Consider the following 21,311-nt stretch of genomic DNA (forward strand, 5'->3'; position numbering starts at 1 on the left):
CTCAATTTGAACCTTCACATTCTTGGGCTGGCTGCCCAGTCACTCTTTCACCATGGCTCCCTTTAGTCAAAAGGACGTGCTTACATATCGCAAAGATGTCGCAAACAAAGGCTCTCACCTCTCCGCCGCCGAACGTGAGAAGTTACTCCAACCATACCTCCCGGAACCCATGAATAAATCACATTCCACAATGGACGCAAGTCGATCATCCACTTCCAATGGCAGCCATGGAGGCTCCCAACAGAGATCACGGTCCAACAGTGCTGGCCACAGACGCCGAGTTCGGCCCTTCCTCAAAGCCAAAATCCACTTCCTGATCTTCTTCCTCATTCAATTCCTCTTTGGCATCTACATCCGGGTGCGACAGATCTACCATGCCACGATCGATCGACTACTGGCTATACGGCATTACCATCACCGCACGCCGGAGTACATACAACGAGATGTTAAGAACCTTGACAGAATACCCGAGCACTTGAGCGTGATCCTCAAGCTCAAATCAGAACAAGAAGGTGGCCTAGAAGCATTGATGGACGAAGTTGCAGAACTCTGCGCCTGGTCTGCCTCTGCAGGCATTCCGCTGCTCAGTGTCTACGAAAGATCGGGCATTTTGAAGGCCCATATGCCTGCGGTACAGGAGTTGGTCACACTGAAGCTTAAGTCTTACTTTGGTCCTGCCCCGGCAGCGCCGAGTTTGAGGGTCGTTGCACCAAATCATTCCTCCCTGATGACACCTTCGCATTCACCGGCACCATCACCACGTATTCCCCCCTCAAACCCTGGCTCGAATGGCTCGAATAGCTTTGAACCATCATCCGCAGCCCCCAAAAGACCACAATTCAATCTTCTTATCCTCTCCGCTAGTGACGGGCGTGATACACTGGTCGATCTCACAAGAACTCTAGCAGAGATGGCACAAGCAGGGAAAATCACCCCTAAGGACATTACCCCGAACCTCATAAATACAGAGATCAGTGCGACAACCTCCATCACCGAGTCACAACTTCACAATGGCCAGAGTTTCGCTAATGGCAGCCTCTCACCACCGCTTTCCCCGAACAAACAAGTGGATGCAGGCGAGCCGGACCTAGTCATTATTTTCGGGCCATACGTGAAGCTCGATGGCTACCCTCCCTGGCAAGTGCGCCTGAGCGAAATCTTCTGCGTCGGTGACTCGGGTGGCGATGTCAGCGGGAGCGCCAGCACCCGGGTCGAGTACCAGGGATTTCTGAGAGGGCTGTGGCGGTACGCGGGTGCGGAGATGAGATTTGGTCGGTAGTTACGAGTACTAGGTCTGATCTGCATCCTGTTTGCATTGCTGGTGTGGTTCCAACCTTGGTGGGTGGAGTCGATCGGTCACTTGATAATGGTGGCTTTCATTGTAGGTTGTAAGGAAATACCCCCATCACATACATGAGCAAAATATGTGTACATACGTGTACCTAAATAAATGAATCACAATCGCTGCAACGAGTCTAGACGATGTACTGATTATTGATGTTGTTTTTGAGATGTATAAGAAGTGTAGTATTATTCATTAATATTAAGGGTTCGAGAGAAGTACTTATGGCAAGGCTTGACTACCCCTGCTCTATCCCATCATCGAATCATGCGCTCAAAGGTACACGATCAAATTTACTTCCAAAGCCCAGTCTCTGCCTCAACATGGGTCGGTCTGTGGGCCCTGGGATAGTCGCCTCCGTCATAGACTGGAGTTCATACACATATTTGCACACCTCTCGTATCTCTGTCCCTTCTTGATAGGACCTGTCTCTGGGCACGATCAGTCATTGTCGGCATAATGAGTAGGTTTCGGGACTGGAACTTACTGCTTCAAGCAAGCTATATTTGTACCTTCGTTTGTGGGAAAAGCCGTTGAGATGCTGGCTCAGTCTCTGCGTGGCCGTCCATCATGCAATGTGTTCAGAGGGAGTCTTTCGCTCTTTGGAACGCCTCAATTTGCGCGACAGGTGGCAGTTTTCAGAAATTTAGACGGCCTGTAATGGTAGTAGTGGAATAGTGCCGCATTTTGTCCCGAACACAGCCATGTGCTTCCAATCTTGGTTAGGGTCATTCAGGACGAACAGCAATCTGAGCTGTGCTGTTACCCCAGGGCTGATTCGGAGGTGTTATGCCGTGTTCTTGCTAGGCTTGATCGACTTGTGCTGCGTTGTGCTATGCTATGCTGTGCAAGTGAATATATTATAAAGAGCAGTGTCGAAACGGACAGTCCGCGAATGCCGCTCAGTGTCTGTTAAGTCTCAGTCATCATAATCTTCATCATCGTAGCCAGTATAAATCTCCCACATCTCATCGTTTTTGTCCGACGTTATCAGTGATTTGAGGACGCGCTCGTACGTCCACATCGTTACTGCAGATGCCGGTGCTGCCTGTGACCAAAACTTTAGATCGTGTCTCAACAGGAGGAAGAGGAAAATGAAGTGTTTTCTTTTACCTTTACCAAGCTGACGGTCAGCCCCCTATACCAACCGCGGATTCCTTCTCTCTGCCAGATCATGATGAGACCTCGAATCACGCCTCGGTATTCGGGGATGTTCGTGTGGATATATCTGGTCCGCGTCGGTCCTTGGACTTGCAGTCTCTTCCGCACGAGATCGAGTGGGAAGACAGCTGTTTTTGCAAACACACTGGCGAAGACTCCGGCAGTGGCGTCGCCAGACCCGAAAGGTAAATTCGTTCCACCAATCCGTTGGTGCAAGAGTTCGTAGCTGGTGAAGAAGAGGCCCATGTACGGTACAATCTGGCCGATTGCCGCACTGAGACCCCTGAAGAATCCTCTCGGTCCCTCGTGTCGTGTGATGTCTTGGACAGAATGAAGCAGACCTCTGTACACACGCTCCGGACCTTGAGCGGCGAACCGCGTGCGTAGAAGATCAAGTGGGTATGTCACCGACGTCGCAGCAGCTCCTGCACATGCACCGCTAATGAACGACTCGACAGAAGGTGGTGGCCGCCAAGGGAGCAGGGCTTGAGCTTGGGTGAAGGATCGATATGCCGTAAACTGGATGCCGCCGTAGCAGACGTACATCAGCTCGGCAGGGATATTGCCTTTCCATAGTGCGCGGATACCTTCCTGTCGTGCAATGGTGGTCAGGGTGCGGAATGCACCTTTGTAAATCGGACCTTTGATGCCATCACAGGACAATGGATCCGATAGTGAGTGGGGTTGAAGCTGCAGTCGAATCTTCACCACATCTAATGGGGCAATGCAAAACCTCGACACGAGCCCGGCTACCGCTCCAGCTACCACAACTTGTTGTTTCGTGCCCTGCAATCGTCTTTATCAAAGAGAGCCCAACAATACTGTTCGCTATGGTTCGTGCTTACCTCGTCCTTGAGTCGCGCGACCTGCACCGCCGACATGCGCTCAGAGATGCGCGGCAGCAACCGTGGATCGCGAGAGCAGAATTAGTTATTAGATTTGGTTGATTGACGGATGGTAGACAGGAGGGAGGAGATGACAACCTTCGTCTTCGAGAAATCTTGGTCTCAAAACATTGGGAAATTGTTGGCGATGATGTCGTCTGCCATGCGTTTGATCACGTGACTGGGCGTAAATTTGGCGTTGTCGGGATTGAAGACAAAACGCTTGCTTTTCATTATCTACTATGATCTCGAGAAGAAGCAGGAAGGCTTTCCTTGTTTAAAGAACGACCGAAATATTGTCTCTTGATAGTTGAGAAATCTAGGTATTTCCATACCGCCAAAAACCACTTTACGCGGTTGGTGATCGAGCGCGTCATTTCTGGGCATTTTAGGCGTCGTCGACTCCGTCTGCGGGGATTTTCCAGACACTCCTCTCGCCGACAGCGCCTGAGAAGTTCGCCACGACCCTCACTACCACTCAAGCCTTCAATGCACCCAAGAACGACAATGCTATCAACATGTTCAGGAATCCCCGTGAGAACACTACTCTGAATGCGACCAATGCCCTTCTCCCTTCCACAGGGCGACCCCCGACTCCACCACCCATCGGTACCGAAAAGCCCAAAGTAGTTTCATCTCCCTTTTTCGCAGCTCAAAACGCTGTACCTCCTCAGAAGAATCTACCAATGTCGAAAACACCAGTTATTGGGAGGCAGGTGGGCTCAAAGATACCCAGTTCCAGAAAGCCTGGGTTCAAGCAGAATCAAAGCATTCTGAACTTCTTCGCCAAATCGGACAAGCCCGAAGCTGATGCAACTGGCAGTCAATCAGACGTGCATTTATTCTTCAAGGACTCCCAAAATAGTGTCAAAGAGCAAGAACTTGTTGAGCGGGTCATTCAGCAAAGCAGAGAGGAAGACCAATCGAGGTTCAATGAAGACGATACTCCAATCAAGCGCAGGCGAACGGACAATCCAGGTCTTGATTGGGAGGTTCGGACACCCTCCCCTGAGCCCTCAGTAGGGCTGGAAAGTGCAAAGAAGCAGATCGGGGATATTTCTTCGATAGATCGAGATCGGACTCCGAAACGATTCGGCGGCTTCGTGGACGACTCAAGTGACGAAGAAGATGGGGGAGTTGTTGAGGAAGGTGACATTGGCAACAACATCGACCTAGAAGTAAGAGCAGTTCCCGACCTGGAAAGTATGGAAAATCTTGAACGCAATCTAGGAACACAACCCGGGCTTGGACTGAAGGAGTTTGGGAATCACACAGACGCCGAGACCGAGCGAATGCCTGACAACCAGATTGAAGGACCTACAGAGGATACGGGAGTGGTTATTCCATCACTAAATCGCGAAGGTACAAGCATGTTCAATGCTGGAGATTTTGACGACGAGGAAGATTTCGAGAACGATGAATTTTTCGAAGAAGGTGAAGAATTCATGGAACGACGGTGGATGGAGGAACAACGAGAGATGGAGATGGGACTCGATGAGGATTCGAAGTCGGAGAGTGGCACGGAGAGTGTTGCAACTCCGGGAAGCTTCTATGAATCAAACGTACAAACCCAGTCAACAACAACAGATAATGTTCCACTATGTCCCATATGCAGTGGGAACATGAAAGGACTCTCAGAGGCACAAGCATCTTCACATGTCAATGCGTGCCTAGATGGGACTGCGCCGGCTTTGCCTCAAGCGCCGAGTACAGAAGGTGGAGGATCATCAATACTGCCTAAGGAGATGGATGGCCATATGCCTAAACGATTCCAGCGTGCAGCGATCGCGCGCCCAGCACAATCAAACCCCTTTGCAGTAAAACAAGGAAGCAAAGGAGGTTCAGCCTTTACCAGACTGATGTCTGGGCACGCAGAAGATGCAGCATGGGCTGCGGCAGCCACCAATGAAGTTCAATCACGCGGGAAACCCGCTTATCAGCGAACCTGTCCTTTCTACAAGATCATGCCCGGTTTCTACATCTGTGTGGATGCTTTCAGGTATGGAAAGGTTGATGGGCAGAATGCGTATTTCCTCAGTCATTTCCACAGTGATCACTACATTGGACTTACTTCTTCCTGGTGCCATGGTCCAATTTATGCCAGCAAGGTTACCTGTAATCTTATGGTTCAGCAATTGAGGGTGGATCCGAAGTGGGTTGTCCCACTAGAGTTCGAAAAGAAGGTTGAGGTTCCCAATACCAAAGGTGTGTTTGTGACCATGATTCCCGCCAACCATTGTCCTGGGTCATCGCTCTATCTTTTCGAAAAGATTACGGGCAAGAACAGGGATGGATCACCCAAAGCCACACGAATCCTGCATTGCGGCGATTTTCGAGCCTGCCCTGCTCATATCAGCCATCCTCTGCTACGGCCTGATGTGATGGACAGTATCACGGGACAAATGAAACAACAGGTCATCGACACCTGCTACTTAGACACCACATATCTCACGCCCAAGTACTCATTTCCAGGCCAATACGATGTCATTGATGCCTGTGCTCAAATGTGCGTCAGCCTATCCAAGGAAATGGTCGACTCGTCTGATAGCTGGGAAACGACCAAGGCGGAAATGGCAGGTAGCACCATGAAGAAATTTCTGGAACAAGGCGAGTCAGAAAGTGCCAAAGATCAGGGCCCAGTTGAGCAGTCGCCAAAGACGAAGACTCGAGGTCGACTTCTTGTGGTGATTGGCACTTACTCGATCGGCAAAGAACGCATCTGCTTGGGCATAGCCAAAGCCTTGAATTCCAAGATCTATGCACCACCCGGCAAGATGCGCATCTGTGCATGCCTTGAGGATCCTGACCTTAATGCACGCCTGACCAAGAACCCGTTGGAGGCACAAGTTCACATGCAGACTTTAATGGAGCTTCGGGCGGAAACCTTACACGACTACATGATGACCTACAAAGGGCATTTCGCTCGAGTGGTTGGCTTCCGGCCTACCGGCTGGTCATATCGACCACCAACTTCTCGCTTCACCGAGAATCCTGCCGTGAGCACGGTCCTGAATTCCGATGGCTGGAAGAGTCGCTTCACGATGCGAGATCTTGCACCACAGCGAGGCAGCACTAAAGAGTCCAATTGCTTCGGCGTACCCTATTCAGAACACAGTTCTTTTCGAGAGTTGACGATGTTCTGTTGCGCTTTACGCATCAATCGCATTATACCGACGGTTAATGTTGGAAGCGCGAAAAGTCGAGAGAAAATGAAAGGGTGGATTGAGAAATGGGACGCTGAGAAACGCAAGAATGGGCTGTTCAAAGTCGAGAATGGAGGGGACGGCTGGGGCTCTGGAGATGGGAAACTCAATTACGGTGTATGAAACCATATGATATGTTTGAGAGATGTAAATGATTTCCTGCAAAACGATTCAGGTCTGTGCTGAACAATGGCCCTTGAATTGGCAATGTTAGGATAAAACCAGTAAACATGTCTCTGATAGCCGACCACCACCCAGTTGTCTGTTGTCCACTGCAGCAGGCGAATTTGCAAATTGCGCATGAAGAGACTTTCAAATCCGCTGTGCTTCCGCCTGGACCTAGCATGCTTCCATCGCATAGCCATCCTGCGTGCTCAAGCAGGATATAGCCGAAAGACCTGCCTGGCAGCGATGAAAGGAGAGCAAATCTCGACCAGCCGCAGTCATTGTGGATTCGGTGAGTGTATCATCAATGCTGTGCTTGTATCGCGGTTTCCATCCCCATCCACGCACAATGCGATCTCGAGTTGCACGCACACCCAAGCCTTCAGCAAAATAATAGAAGGCCACCGATCCAAATGTTCAACTCAACAAATCGCATGGCAGCGCATCGGTCCGCGTCGCAATATCTCATCAACTCAACCCAACTCAACTCAACTCCCCTTGGCCTTCTGCGCCGCGGCCTCTCTGCGACAAGCGTCTTCTAGCAGGGAGCGATCGACCTTATCCGGCGGGAGATGCACATATCTGACGACGGAGCCGCGGATGAATATATTCTTCACGGAGCTCAGATGTGGGTATTTCAGCTCGTCCAACACGACCACATCGTCGAGTTTGATGTTGAGGTACTGGTCGACGGATTTCAGTGTGCCGCGGATGCTGATGTCGTTTTTGAGCTCGACTGTCACGGTCTGTTGAGTTAGGGTCTTGAAGAAGCTGAGCGAAGAGAGGTCAGTCAGTGAGTAGATGGGTCAAGGAGAGGGGTGAGATTTGAATTGGATGGGATGAGGGTGTTCGACTGCTCAAGGAATTGGGAGTGGGATTGGGACAGGGTTGGAGGGCCGTACCTGAAGAATAGCATGGCGAGTGTTTAGGCGCCGAGGAGGGCGCAGCAGACGTGGGATGACTCTGGTGCTATCAAGTGGGCGTGAATCTAGATTCGTGGGTTCATGTTATCAGGTTGTTCCATGTGTCTGCCTCGCGAATTCCAGATGGAGGCTTCTCAGTTGCAGTGGCAGTGGAAATTCACAGGTTATTCACGTGATTTGGAGTAGCGAGGTATAGTGCGGGGATCGTGATGAGCAGCAGTCCTGTGCGCTAAAAATGCAGTGCAACTTTTGTAACTCCTGCTGAAAGCTCCCATCGAGCGGCGGCCCTGGTCACTCGTGGTCACGGCTCCTCTAGTGCCCAGCTCTGCCTCCTCTGGGGGATGCAATTCCACCATTGGGCTGCTCACAACACTGCTAAGATTACAGACACTGAGCGTTGCGATCGATTCCTTTAATCGCGCTTTCGCCTCAGAGATCATTTCTTCCAATTGAAACTGAGTTCCTCGTACACATTCCATGACTGAAACTTCAAGTTCCCGATTCTTATGTGAACCCAAGTCCTTGAAGTTGGTAGATTCAGCATCCCCGAAATCCCGAGAGCACTTCTATCAGACTTCCTAATACGGATGCAATGCTTGCCTATCATGGGTTTTCATGACCCAACATCGAAATATAATTATATTATATTTTATATTTTATATTTTCGCTATTGTATGGCCGAATCTCCGAGAGCACTAACTAGTATAGCTTTGTTTTGTTGGTCGCAAACAACTTCCCCGTTTCCCGTTCCAGACCAGATGATTTCCGACTTGGGCACTTCATGAGCCAGCAGTGTCAGAAGTTACGCTAAGTGATTCTCAAGAGTCGGTCAAGCACATGCTCTTCAGCTATTGACAATTCTTGTTATCATGGGCTTTGTTCTGTCCAACAATCAGTCCTTGCGCCAGGCGCTCTAAGTGGCTCGGCTACTTCTGCATTGTTCCTCCGGGTTGTGCCCTTTGTGGCGGATTCCATCACGAAATTGGGTTCTGATCGTCTGAAAAAGTCCGATCTATGATGTCGACGTTGCGTTTCACCCAACAGAGGCACCGTTGAATCAGCAACCAATAATCTACGCGCCAGAACAATCCACCCATTCTGATCTTCGTTCATCTCCTCAAAAGTGATGGGGTTTTTTTATTGCGGGTATCAAGTCCGTATGAACATGTCCCACTTCTGCCGTGCTCTCCAGGGTCTCGACCAATCTCAAAGACGGCGCAAGATTGCCCAGGTGCCTTCAAGATCAGCCATTCCAAGGCTTTGCATTTACTGCCAACTACACTTGCGGCCTTCCAGTTTCATCTAAGTTTCCATCTTGACATTTATTCATTCATTCGCATTCTCATTGAATACAATACAACTCTTTTCACTTTTCGAGTGTAAGATACCAGCGAAATCAACTCCCTTCACTGTTTTGATGACGTTACTCACCAACAAACCCACCGCGCCACATTTCTTTGAGTTTCCCCATATAGACTCGCATGTCGCAAACTCAATTACAGTCACCCGCATCACATGCATCCACCGACTATGAGATCCAGGTTGAGAAGTTGTCTCTCGAGCCACTGAATCAGGTTGGTGATGCAGAGCAGCATGGCGTCGCCGTCGAAGCCAAGTTCATTACACCTCTTGATCCGGTGATAGAGACATCGGATGGGAATCGGCTCCCTGCAGTTCCTGTTCACGAGGCACATAAAATCAACGTGCTGAAAGATCGAGCAGAGCAACGAGATATTCGACGGCCTCCAGCTCCTCCACGTGGTCTCAGCAGGTTTCGCGAGTCTGATAGTTCCGGCGACGGATTTGATCAGCAAACTCTTGTTCAAGAAGAGCGTACCCAAGATTCGACTCGGCTGTCAGATGCCATTCCGCCAACCAGGACGCACCCGCTGTTTCCACCGTTACCCTTGTATGGGCCTCCGTCATTGCTCCGAAAGCTTCACTGCACGGTGTTTCGCATCACGGCGTTCTACCTATCGACAGCGTTTCTCGGTGTCATCGTTCTAGGCTCTATCTTCACTTCTCTGCCCCACCTGATGAGTCGTGCCTGGTATGGAATGACATTCCGTGATCCTCATCATCGCCGGCCATTCCGTGAAGAAGAGAAGCGACGAGCTGAGATTCGCAAACAAGAAGAAACACAGTGGTCAAAGACCAAACGTCGGCGGCTTTCGGGAATCGAAGGCTCATTGGAGCCTTCTTCGTCACCTCCTGGAGAAGATTACGAGCCTTTCGAGGGAGGGCCTGATAAGTTGATCTGTGATGTTGGTTATTATGCTCGCAGGGTTGGCCTGGACGTTGAAGAATTCAAGGTGCAAACCGAGGATGGATTCATCCTTACTCTTTGGCACGTTTACAATCCTAGAGAATACGTTCCAGCATCGAAAACAGAACGACGAGCTACATCACCCGATATCTTCACTGACAATGCAGACGGCCTTCATCAACACGTCCAGTCACAATACCGTGACGGTCAGAGAAGATTTCCGGTTCTATTGGTCCATGGTCTTATGCAAAGTGCTGGTGCATATTGTACGAATGACGATGATAGCCTGGCATTCTTCCTTTGCAAGTCTGGCTACGATGTCTGGCTCGGAAACAACAGATGTGGGTTCAATCCGGAACATACCTTGCTTCGATACTCGGATCCAAGGATGTGGGCATGGAATATCCGACAGATGGGAGTCATGGATTTGCCCGCCTTTATCTTTCGAGTCCTTCAAGAGACCGGATTCGAGAAACTCGGTCTCGTATGTCACAGTCAAGGAACCACCGAGACCTTCGTGGCTCTAGCCAAGGAGCAGCGACCAGACCTCGGAGACAGGATCAGTGTCTTTTGTGCCCTTGCACCAGCCGTGTATGCGGGGCCCCTCATCGGGAAAATGTATTTCAAGTTCATGCGTATCATCTCGCCCGGAATGTTTCGCATCTTCTTTGGAATACACAGTTTCATCCCGCTGATGATGACTATGCACCGGGTGCTACCGGGGTCGCTTTATGGGGCAATGGGGTACCGAGTGTTCTCATTCTTGTTCAATTGGACCGACACACGATGGGATCGAGGCATTCGTGATCGTTTGTTTCAGTTCTCTCCGGTTTACGTAAGTTCGGAGAGTATGCGCTGGTGGTTAGGACGAGAATGCTTTGCCAAACATAAGTGCATCTTGTCCACCGAGGAGGAGGATGACGATGACTCGGTGGAAGAGAAAGAGGAATCAGAAGCCCGCAGCTCCAACCGGACCAGAACGGCATGGTACGACGAGCACGTTCCTCCCATGGCACTTTGGATCTGCGGTCGAGACGAACTAGTAGACGGCAGGCGCCTGCTCAGGAGATTCGAAAGGAAGCGAGAACCCTATGTCAACCTTGTCCATACCAAGATCATTGAGGAGTATGAGCATTTGGATGTCCTCTGGGCCATGGATTCAGTGGATCAGGTTGGGAAGGAGGTCAGGCAGGTGCTCTGGCAAACCATGCCGGATGATGCAAGGAAGATTTGTCGAAAAGTTACTGGTACCCAGTGTGATGTTTTACAAAGCGGGCAGGTCCTCGAGCAGAAGGATAGGAAGCACCAATGATTATGGATACATGAAATGGAAGCACACAGGGAGCGACGGCGAGCGGCGTTCTGCGACGACTATACGCATATATGGATAGACGGGTATTTAATTTTCTCACATAAATGATCCAAATATTGTACATGGATGCATATTCTCAAATTGTTGCAGGATAACACACGGCAGGAGTCGGCGAGCGTGTAGCTCCTTTGCTACACCTGGAAGGCTGATGCGAACTTACTTGGCCGCTCTTATCTCCATGAATGCGGGATAGACATTTGCTCCACTTTATGAAACACACAATAATGGTTCAGGCGATCGTGTGACATCAGATTTGCTGTACGAGGTACCGAGTACCTCGTAATTCCTGCGACCCTACCAGTGGATTGGGCGGCAGAAGCAAAGTGGGTTTTTGACTAAAATCAACATGAGGGGCGAGGTTTGGACAGTGTTCAGGGACCAGTGCAGGCAGCAGGAGAGGGTGCTGCCGACTTAGCGGACTTAAACGCCTCTTGATCAGTGTCATTAGTAGTACCTAGGTAGGTACTTGTGCTCCATCTCTACCGTTACCTATGCTCTCTTAGACGGTCAGTCGCATGACGGCCACGCCAAATGGAACAGCCGGATGGCATTCTGTATGATAATCACACAACGGATTACTGTCGTCTCACTTCATCTCAACCTGAAGTAAGGATATAGATAAAGATGAGTAACGAAAATCGATAAGCTTTAGCAAGATACGGTGTTGTTTGACACGATGAAGAATGGGTCCACGGGCACCATGCGCCTCTTGTATCCCACAATATAGTTATCAACAGGAGGCCTTCTCTGACACCTACCGTACTCTGTACCCTGCCAGATCTATATTCCAAGCCCCCAGATTTTGATATATTTATTGTAGGCTCAAACAGGCAAGTTGAAGGACCATTTCGACTGTCCGTTTCCGAGCGAGGACGCCCCCAGGTTTGATGTTCTGTGTAAGTACAAGGATGTTGACCTCGTGGCACACGAGGCAAAGAGGGGAGCCGAGGAGGAGAAGACATGACCCGACGATGTGAGAGGCCAGTTGCCAACTTGTTCGTCGCCCCCAGGCAAAAGTGGTGTCGCCTCTCATCTCCCTAGTACGGATACATCTTGGCCTGGCGGGAGTCAAAGCAAACCCGTTGGTGTCACCAAACGCCCCAATCTCAATTTATCACCATTGGAGCTTTGACTCTCTTACAACACACTAGGGCTTCTCTTATCTTTGCTTCGCGAACCACCAGCCACTCACCATCCGCTGCGTTTGCTGATGGATTGCTTGAGAGACTCGTTTCTCACCCTCCCTTGCGATAACCATGCCATGCCCAAACCCCTTCTCCACACCCAAGTCACTCTAACTCGGCTACGAGGTGGCTTTTGGGAAGGAATTATGGCCATCTTTTGCTCTTGCTGAAGAACCCTGCTCTGCTCGCCTGTTGAGCAGCGGGCTTTCCCTTCATCCTAGGCCCTATTCTGCCCATGCTCGTAATCAATCCAAGCTAGCGACGCGATGCTTTTGATTGTCTCCCAGTTATATTTATCACCATCGGCAGGGTCTCGCGATCTTCCTGCTGTAACATCTCTCCTCCTTTGTATAGGTACTGTGGCCTGACCTTGGATTGTCAAAATTGTTGTTGACGCCGTTACCAAAACGTCAATCCTGCCGAACACCGCGCCACCGACCACGAGGCTTCTCTTAAGCGGCAGTCTCATGCACACCTGCCGCATTCTTAACTTTATGACCCGCCCGCAGTTGCGACTTTGAGTAAAGAAAGCTTCCAAGATTCGAACCATCCTGTCGCGACAATGAACGCAGAAAGAAATGCCAGCGTGACCTCTGGGCACCGTCGTAAATCGGTAGCAGAGGAGCCTGTGACTTCAGTCCTGGCGCCTGGAGAGGTCCCTATTCATGATCGAGAGTATGATGCCGATGAGGAGGCACTTGCCGCGCTTGGTTATATGTACGTCCTATAACGGCACATTTCATCTATTGCCCTTGTATTAATTCCGAACAGCCCCGAATTCAAACGTGAATTTTCTCTGTGGACGACGTTTTGTGTTTCTTTCGCAGTTTTGGGCTTGCTCCCATCGTTCGCATCAACACTTTGGTATGGAATGGGTTATGCAGGAACCCCTGGCATGGTTTGGGGTTGGCTGATTGCCATGAGCTTCATTCAATGTGTTGCCATGGGCATGGGTAAGTGCTCACTCGGCTTGATATCTTTGAAATCGAATTCCTAACCCTCTGAAAGCTGAGTTGTGCTCGTCAATGCCCACTTCGGGTGGTCTCTACTACGCTGCAGCTGTTCTTGCACCTCCAGGATACGGACCACTTGCGGCATGGATTACTGGCTGGTCCAACTGGTTTGTGCAAGTAACAGGCGCGCCGTCTGTCGACTATGCTCTTGCTTCAATGATCCTTGCAGCAGTATCCATCCAAAAGCCAGACTATATCCCAGAAAACTACCAGGTGTGGCTCCTCACCACTCTTATCATGATTCTCCATGGTTGTATCTCATCTGCGCCGACGCGATGGATCGCCACCATCAATTCATACGGAAGCTCTTTTAATATTCTTGCTTTGATCATCACCATTATCACTATTCCAGCTGCAACTACACGACCAGATCAGGGTCTTCCACGATTCACAAAAAGCAGTACTGTGTGGGGAAATTTCTACGAAGGAACCGATTTTCCCAATGGTGTTGCAATGCTCATGTCTTTTATCGCTGTAATCTGGACCATGTCTGGTTATGATGCACCATTCCATCTGGCTGAAGAATGCAGCAACGCAAGTATCGCCGCGCCCCGGGCTATTGTGTTGACTTCAGGCGTTGGAGGACTCATGGGCTGGTTCTTACAGTTGGTTGTTGCATACACAGTCATCGACATTGAGGCGGTGCTCGACTCCGAAATTGGCCAGCCGTGGGCGTCATATCTTATTGAGATCCTGCCCAAGAACACTGCTCTAGCTATACTTTCGATGACCATCGTCTGTGGTTTCTCCATGGGTCAGGGTTGTATGGTTGCCGCATCTCGAGTCACATTCGCCTACGCTCGTGATGATTGCTTCCCATTCTCCAACCTCTGGAAACAAGTGAATCCAATCACCAAAACTCCTGTCAATGCTGTATGGTTGAACTGTGTTGTTGGAATATTGCTTACTCTACTCCTATTCGGCGGTTCTGCAATTGATGCAATCTTCAGCATCGGCGCCATCGCTGCATTTGTCGCATTCACCATTCCTATCACCATTCGAACATTTTTCGTTGGAAACCGATTCCGTCCCGGACCGTGGCACTTGGGGAAATTTTCCTACCCAATCGGTGTTGCTTCAACCTGCTTCACCACTCTGATGATCCCGATTCTCTGCTTGCCCAGCGTTACGGGGAGCAACTTGGATGCATCGCTCATGAACTGGACATGTTTGGTATGGGGAGGTCCGATGTTGATGGTGTTGATCTGGTGGGTAGTTTCAGCACACAAGTGGTTTAAAGGACCAAAAGTCAACATTCAACATGCGATGCTCGGAAGAGAAGGTAACGTTATCGACGCGAAGGACGCTGGTTCGGATTCTGGCAACGATAATTTACCTCCCATGAAGTCGGTCGATAAGGCAATTGAGGTCTAAACCTCCCAAACGACTGTCGCACGCAATACCGTTTGGTCTACTATAGTGATTCCCAAGGAGGAAGTCATCATTTGGCTAGGCAATCGCCGGATTCAACGCTGTTGTTGATAACTGTCCTATCTCGCATTTATGTCCCTTGGTTTGATACCCTCTGTATCCTCTTCATAATATGATGCACTTATTTATGTGAATCACCTGGCTCCACCATGCGCCTAATGTCTATCTTCCACTTGCTGTCTTTGAAGAGTCAAGGAGATGAGGGGGGATTCGTGTTGTCCAGATCACCCATCAGCGTTCTGTTAAAAGAGGCCCATCACGTGAGCTGCAAGCACTTTCCTACTGAAGTCGCGTGACCTCGCGTTTCTTGCGACGCGATCATCCCAGAGCTTTCCCCCGCTCGCGTTTTCCGTTCGTTCTTCGTCCATGTGCAGGAGCCTCGATGTTCAAGTGTTCTTTCTCAGTTTTCTCTACTGAGCACAAATGACGAAGTCAATGCCACATGGCTCTTGAACCTAAATCGCCCTCCTTGCATAACCGCTCCATGGGCACTCGAATTCCTCATCCCCCGAGCACGAATTTCAATGGCGATCGTGATTTCCCCTCCCCTCCTGCGAAGCGCGCAAGACTCAATACGGGGTCCAAGATTGGCAACAATGCCAAGAATGGCTCTCCTAAGAAAGGTGGGATGAGGAAGCGTATCAAAAATGAAATCCCAGACTCCGAAGACGAGCAACAGCAGGACGATGGTCATCCCACTGCATTAGCGGAGCCACCAAGAGCCACCCAATTGGAAACCGCGTTGCCGGCGATCAAGAGCGATGAGGAAGCGATTGAAGAGTATGAAGCGTATAAAGCGGGCGAAAATGCGCTGAGTGAGGGAGAAGAACAAGATTCCAGCACCACACAATCCCGGCTTGAGACGAGATCGTGGGTGAGAGGCAGAAGCTCGCTGTACGTCGATGCGTTCAACCTTGCTCTGGATACAGTGCTTGAGGATGAGGGCCACTTGTTCAATGAAGCTGAAATGCAGCTCTTCCAAGACTGGCGTGATCTGGGCTACGAAGCGCAGTATCTTTATGTCCGGTTGTTCTTGCGGAAAACCAGTAAATGGTTCCGTGTCAAAGATCTCCCTTATTTCAGTGATATTTCTAACATCGATGCGTCGGTCGCCGAACTGCAAAAGGAAAGAGATTTACCAAATGTGTCTCCTGAGGTCGTGTTCCACCCAGGCGAATTTGAACCGCCAGAGGGTATGGTCTTGGATGATAGATACACCTTTGCAGAATGCTCGTCTGAGCAAATCACGACCCTCGATGAAGCGAGTGAGCTTTTACTCTTGGATGAATTGAAGTCTCTGGCCAAAGATGCCAAAGTCCGAGGCAAGAACAAGCGAGAATTGCTGCAGAATTTTCGACGTACCAGTGGGAAGCAGTCTGGCCTAGGATTCAAAGAACTGCGGCGGACGGAGACTGAAGAATCTACTGGTAGTGCCATATCGGAAGATGGTAAGTCGAACGTTGACGAAGATGAATGGGATAGTAGTGGGTCGAGGACGCCCATCACGAATCGTGATGCACATTTCACAAAAAAGATTCTCGACCGAACAGGACGATGCATTCGTCTGGCACTGACACCCCTAAAGCTATTTGAGCGCGTGCATCTTGTATTCTACCGGAGTACTGAGTGGACAGAGAAGAGTTTGACAACATTGATTCTTGCGAAAATCTCGCGTCGAAACTTCCCACAGTATATTGTCAGCAGATCCTCGACCATATTCGAGTCGAGAGCTCTTCTACTTGAGTTTGAGGCAAGCCTTCGGACACAATTCAAGATGGACAACTTTCTCGAATTTAACGGGACGCCTAGCTCGTTAACTCTTCAGGAGGTGAAAGACATCTTTGAGGCGGTCTACCCGCGATGGAAGGTTTTGCTCCAAGAGGAACAGCGCAAAGAAGACCGCGTTTATGAGAGTGGCGAAGGAGCATACCTTCGACGATTCAGCCCGGCTTGGGTTTATACCCGCATCGTTCACAAAGGTCTACATCCTTTGGCGAGGTTCAAAGAACATCTTCGTGAACATGGGGTTTTGACCGAGTTGTTGGAGCAGCGTCTGTTCCACGCAGCTCGGCGAGGCGCATGGTATCAACGAAAAGCGCTTCTAGAAGAACATTATATGCATGCATTGGTGCCTGATGATGGCCGAAGCTCTGAAGTGAACAAAAAGCATTGGAAACGGATAGCACTGAGTACTTGTGAGCAAGGGCTACAAGACAAGGAGTGCCATATCATCTACCATTACGACTTACAGAAGAGAATCAAGAAATTGGAAAAGCAACTCCGCCTTCCAATGCGAGAACAGCATGATTTTGGACATGTAAGGCTGAGCAAGGCGGTTGAGAGAGATGTCGTTGGAATCAAGATCGAAAGCGGGCGCGAAGACACACCGTCGAGAAGTCTCAGTCTTAGCCGCAAGAACAGTCTCAATACTACACCGACAAAGCCTAAGGATGCCACAGTCGATACACCGAACGAGAAGCCTGCTGCGATACCGCGATTGCAATCTCATTCAAGTACTGGTGGCGGTCCTGGTGCCAAAACCATTTGGCTCGATGAGCTTGACACAGAAGAGCATGTCTCCGTGGAAGCCATGTGCCTTTCGCATTACCGGAAAATTCTGGGCTATAAAGGCTATCACTCGGAAGGAGGCATTCTTCGCACGCTATTCGGTCTGCTCTTCCACGACATTCTTTTCTTCAATCCTTATATCCCTAATGTTTTCCAAACTGCATATCAAACATGTCCACTAGATCTCCACACTGATTCATTCTACTCCTCACGGGTCCACGAGATCACACAGCGTGTGAATGAGATCTCCAACGGTGGTGCATTGGAGATCGCTACCCGCGTGTGGGACGAGAACTTCGACAAAAAAACATACATCATAGGCGTGAGGTGGGATGGGTTCGAGCGTGACGACCTCCTCGAACTCATTCAATGTTGGGACGGCAGTGCTCTCGGTACCGTCATGCTCGTCATGGCTCAAGAGTATCAGGCCCGTGGAGGCGGCGTTCCTGATCTAGTACTCTGGAAGACGTATGATGACCAACAGCAGCAGGAGAGCAAAACTGGTGCGAATCGTTCTAAAGGAGAAATCATGTTTGCCGAAGTCAAATCTGTGAATGATCGGTTGAGCGATACCCAACGCTTATGGATCTCTGTGCTATTGGGAGCAGGAATGAAAGTCGAACTGTGTCATGCTGTTGCTGGTGAAATCTGCATCGAATGAGTGCGAGACCCTTTGAACAGCTATGAACTCGATTCTTGCTCCCTGGCTCAAAGTGTAGTTAACCTTCCGTACGACCCAGCATTCAGCACGAGATAGCACAGAACGCAGAAAGCAATTCCAGGTATCGAAAACGCGAATATCTAGCAGATTTTGTCAGCCAATGCATCATGAAGAGATAACAATCGAAAGTATGAGCAAACCTTGGTATCTCTAGATTCCCACCCACGGCTGAAGTCGGCCCCGACATAAATCAGCCACACAAGGCCGGTCAAGAAGCAGTATACGCTCCCATTGAGTAACATCATTGGAATCTGCCATATGACGACCTGTTCACCGAGCAAGTTGCGAAAGTTCTGCAATCCATCAGGATATGTTGATAAGCGATGGAGGAAGATCGCAAGCTGCATGGCCGAGGCTGTCGAAGTGATGGCAAAAATCAATGTCGTGTACCACAGCCAGTGGAGCGGCCAACCACTGTAGGTTGCTGCGACCCCTGTCCGGTCGGCAGATGCTATGACTGGCCATGCAAGGCTCGTGCTAACCACGCTACCGACCAAAGTGCTCTGCGAGAGTATTGTTCGACATCAGCCATGTGGTCGCGGGTGCCCTGGAGCAGCACACTCGTCACAACTTACCGTAACAGCAACCACATTAAGTTGCAGTTGCATGCTGTCACGCTATGTCCTTGTCAACTCGTCAGCCACAATGCACCCAGCAACTGTCTGCCTTGCGATCCGCAGCTTGAGATGAAGCGGTCGGTGAAAGCCACCCCTCGCCCGCCAAGACCTGGTAGGGGTACAAGGCCACACGGATAACATCTTTCTTTATATGAAATTGCATATACCTCGTATGTGGCACTCGACTACGATAGCACAATTGTTGGGATCGTTGTTCCTTGTTCCTTGCTTCTGAGAAAGTGCAATACGAGAAGCACTTAGATCTCCAGAGGGATGAAGAGGTCAACCCCACTGGTGATATCCTCGAGGCTGAGGCTACGATTCGAGCAATACGGCGGGGGCTGCCTGAGAGTCTCTCGGCGCTTCAGTCTCGTCCAGTGGAGGTTGTGATTTCTTGCGTGGCCACAACCAAGTCGGAAGAGTGGTGGACCGCTGGTTTACTTCGTTCGAGCCTCTTTCGAGTGCTGAGCTGCACCAACACGACTCACTGGGGCTTCAAAATCGGAGAATCGTACTATGACCTCAAAAGAGGTGGTGGCTTCTTCGGTCAACCGCACTTTCAAGCCCCGCGCTCACCGGAGAAACGAGATGCGCGTCGAGTTGTACAGACCATTGCCATCGGCAGTACACATTTCAGCGACGCGGATCTATGCAAACTCGGTTAGCATGCTTCGCTCTTTCATGGTCAATCCTTTCAGCAGACAGCAGCTCTAATATCTCATGATATCTATAGGCCATGATATGATCCTCCATGCTCCGAGATACCATGGTTGGTTCGACAATTGCCAGAGTTTCGCGGTGAATGATTTCGCGTAGAGTATCATGTGCACGAAATGTCATGCACAAGGTCGCTCCTGTGGTCTGGCGACAGGTTATCTATCACCAGAGTTCGAAGCACTTTACTAGGACGCCAAAGACTTGATGTCGATTCTCGGAAAGAGCAACTGCACCAGCAGGACCTCCAGCAACCGCGAAAACACGCTACATCCATGAATGAAGGGATGATAAACGAAGAACCGAGCAACAGTAGTACAAGCAATGCAGAAACCATAGCAGACAGAGTGGTACTGGAAAGGCAAAACTCGGAAACACTGCTCGGAAGAGGTCATCTGCTGCCTGACCACAAAGTGACAGACACGAATAGCCCTTCGCAGACTACAACCTCTAGTCAATCTCATACCATGCCAGCCATTACGGTATGGAATGATAAATCAGCCGGGGCGCCTGTTGTTTGGATGGCTTTGATTACATATCGCTTATGTCTTGTTGGCGCGCTTTCTATCCTTGCGAATTTCTTATATCTAGCACCTATTGTTGTGTCTCAATCCGGTCTCTTCAACATACATCGCGCTCTGACATGGGTCTCATTCCCAAGTAGCTATAGGACAGGATCCGTTCATTTCCGACCGATCTGCAAAATTTGTGTTGCATCTTATCACGCTCAAATCGAATATCCTAACTTCTGCGAAGCTACTGAGAAAACTACCTTCTCACCCCACCAAGAAGTAAAAGGCAACCAAGATTGGCCCTTCTTTTATTTTGCATGCTTTCGAGTTACAGCTCTATTCTGTCTTAGGTCTCTGCGGAATACTTTCACACGTAATCTCCTAGCCTTTGCTCATGGAATGCTATCACTGTTGATTGATTCTTTCGCCCCCGTCACGCCAACCAGTGTTAGGGTACGATGGGGTTTGTTAATCTTCCGGGTGATTTGTACGCTCGATTTCATTGAGCAGGTTATGGCCATTATCTCAAAATGATGGCCCTCAGCAGCAGGACGTTCTGAGGGATCTCAACAAGAAGCATTCCGTTAGCCAAACCATATCAATGCAAAGGAAGGTGCCCTTAGAGCTCAGGGAGTCACATTCCAAGCTTGCCAATATCTTCACACGGTATAGCACATTTCTGTCTTGTTCCCTTGGTTGGTCAAATACAGGACCCTTACAAAGAGAATCCAGTGGACAAGGTAGTAGAAGGCGATGCTGTTACATTGATAGGCACGGCTGATATTTAATCCATAGTTGGTCGTCGCAAATAAGGGTCACAACGAATGATTAAGTTCTCTTGCATTTCCTCCAGGGGCTCTCAAGATTTATTGATCAAGCAATCCTCAAGGAACATAAGGAGAGAAAAAAGAAAAGGCTGCTCGCACCTCACGGAATTGCTTATATTATATGATAGGTAGTATTACTTCAACCGTGTCTCAGAGGTTATTCGGGACATTTTAGCTTCAGCCATGCCACAGCTCGCCTAGTTAAAATAAGAACGGCAAAGCTTCATGCACCAACCATGCCGGAGAAACATTTAGAGTTGTGTGTGCCCCCACAGCACCTCCATACCGAAGCGAGTTCTCAATCACCTGGGGAAAGCCGGGGAAAGCCGGGGAAATTGCAGCCTTCAACGTTTCTACCACCAGCTTCATATCCATCCTACAACGTGATCTAGTGCAAATTCTTCTGCC

The 21,311-nt window shown here is 49.7% G+C and overlaps 6 protein-coding genes across 6 annotated transcripts; 4 read left to right on the forward strand and 2 right to left on the reverse strand.

Annotated features, from left to right (window-relative positions):
* Positions 1 to 2,261: 2,261 nt before the first annotated feature.
* On the reverse strand, positions 2,262 to 3,384 carry TPC1 (mitochondrial thiamine pyrophosphate transporter; the record flags this gene model as incomplete). Its single annotated transcript, XM_064847661.1, has 3 exons — positions 2,262 to 2,390; positions 2,456 to 3,289; positions 3,349 to 3,384. 3 exons carry the CDS (start codon positions 3,382 to 3,384, stop codon positions 2,262 to 2,264), a joined length of 999 nt encoding a protein of 332 aa, XP_064704773.1.
* A 521-nt stretch (positions 3,385 to 3,905) lies between these two features.
* On the forward strand, positions 3,906 to 6,713 carry LTR84_004083 (uncharacterized protein; the record flags this gene model as incomplete). The annotated part of the gene is made up of 1 exon (XM_064847662.1): positions 3,906 to 6,713. One exon carries the CDS (start codon positions 3,906 to 3,908, stop codon positions 6,711 to 6,713), a length of 2,808 nt encoding a protein of 935 aa, XP_064704774.1.
* Positions 6,714 to 7,243: 530 nt separating this feature from the next.
* Positions 7,244 to 7,671, reverse strand: LSM2 (U6 snRNA-associated Sm-like protein LSm2; the record flags this gene model as incomplete). The annotated part of the gene is made up of 2 exons (XM_064847663.1): positions 7,244 to 7,526; positions 7,658 to 7,671. The coding sequence occupies 2 exons, from the start codon at positions 7,669 to 7,671 to the stop codon at positions 7,244 to 7,246; spliced, it is 297 nt and encodes a 98-aa protein (XP_064704775.1).
* A 1,488-nt stretch (positions 7,672 to 9,159) lies between these two features.
* On the forward strand, positions 9,160 to 11,256 carry LTR84_004085 (uncharacterized protein; the record flags this gene model as incomplete). The annotated part of the gene is made up of 1 exon (XM_064847664.1): positions 9,160 to 11,256. The coding sequence occupies one exon, from the start codon at positions 9,160 to 9,162 to the stop codon at positions 11,254 to 11,256; it is 2,097 nt and encodes a 698-aa protein (XP_064704776.1).
* Positions 11,257 to 13,062: 1,806 nt separating this feature from the next.
* LTR84_004086 (uncharacterized protein) lies at positions 13,063 to 14,887 on the forward strand (the record flags this gene model as incomplete). The annotated part of the gene is made up of 3 exons (XM_064847665.1): positions 13,063 to 13,217; positions 13,272 to 13,453; positions 13,509 to 14,887. The coding sequence occupies 3 exons, from the start codon at positions 13,063 to 13,065 to the stop codon at positions 14,885 to 14,887; spliced, it is 1,716 nt and encodes a 571-aa protein (XP_064704777.1).
* A 541-nt stretch (positions 14,888 to 15,428) lies between these two features.
* LTR84_004087 (uncharacterized protein) lies at positions 15,429 to 18,173 on the forward strand (the record flags this gene model as incomplete). Its single annotated transcript, XM_064847666.1, has 1 exon — positions 15,429 to 18,173. One exon carries the CDS (start codon positions 15,429 to 15,431, stop codon positions 18,171 to 18,173), a length of 2,745 nt encoding a protein of 914 aa, XP_064704778.1.
* Positions 18,174 to 21,311: the final 3,138 nt, after the last annotated feature.

This window comes from Exophiala bonariae (genome assembly GCF_035927105.1).
Source record: "Exophiala bonariae strain CCFEE 5792 chromosome Unknown scaffold_18, whole genome shotgun sequence".
NCBI lineage: Eukaryota > Fungi > Ascomycota > Eurotiomycetes > Chaetothyriales > Herpotrichiellaceae > Exophiala > Exophiala bonariae.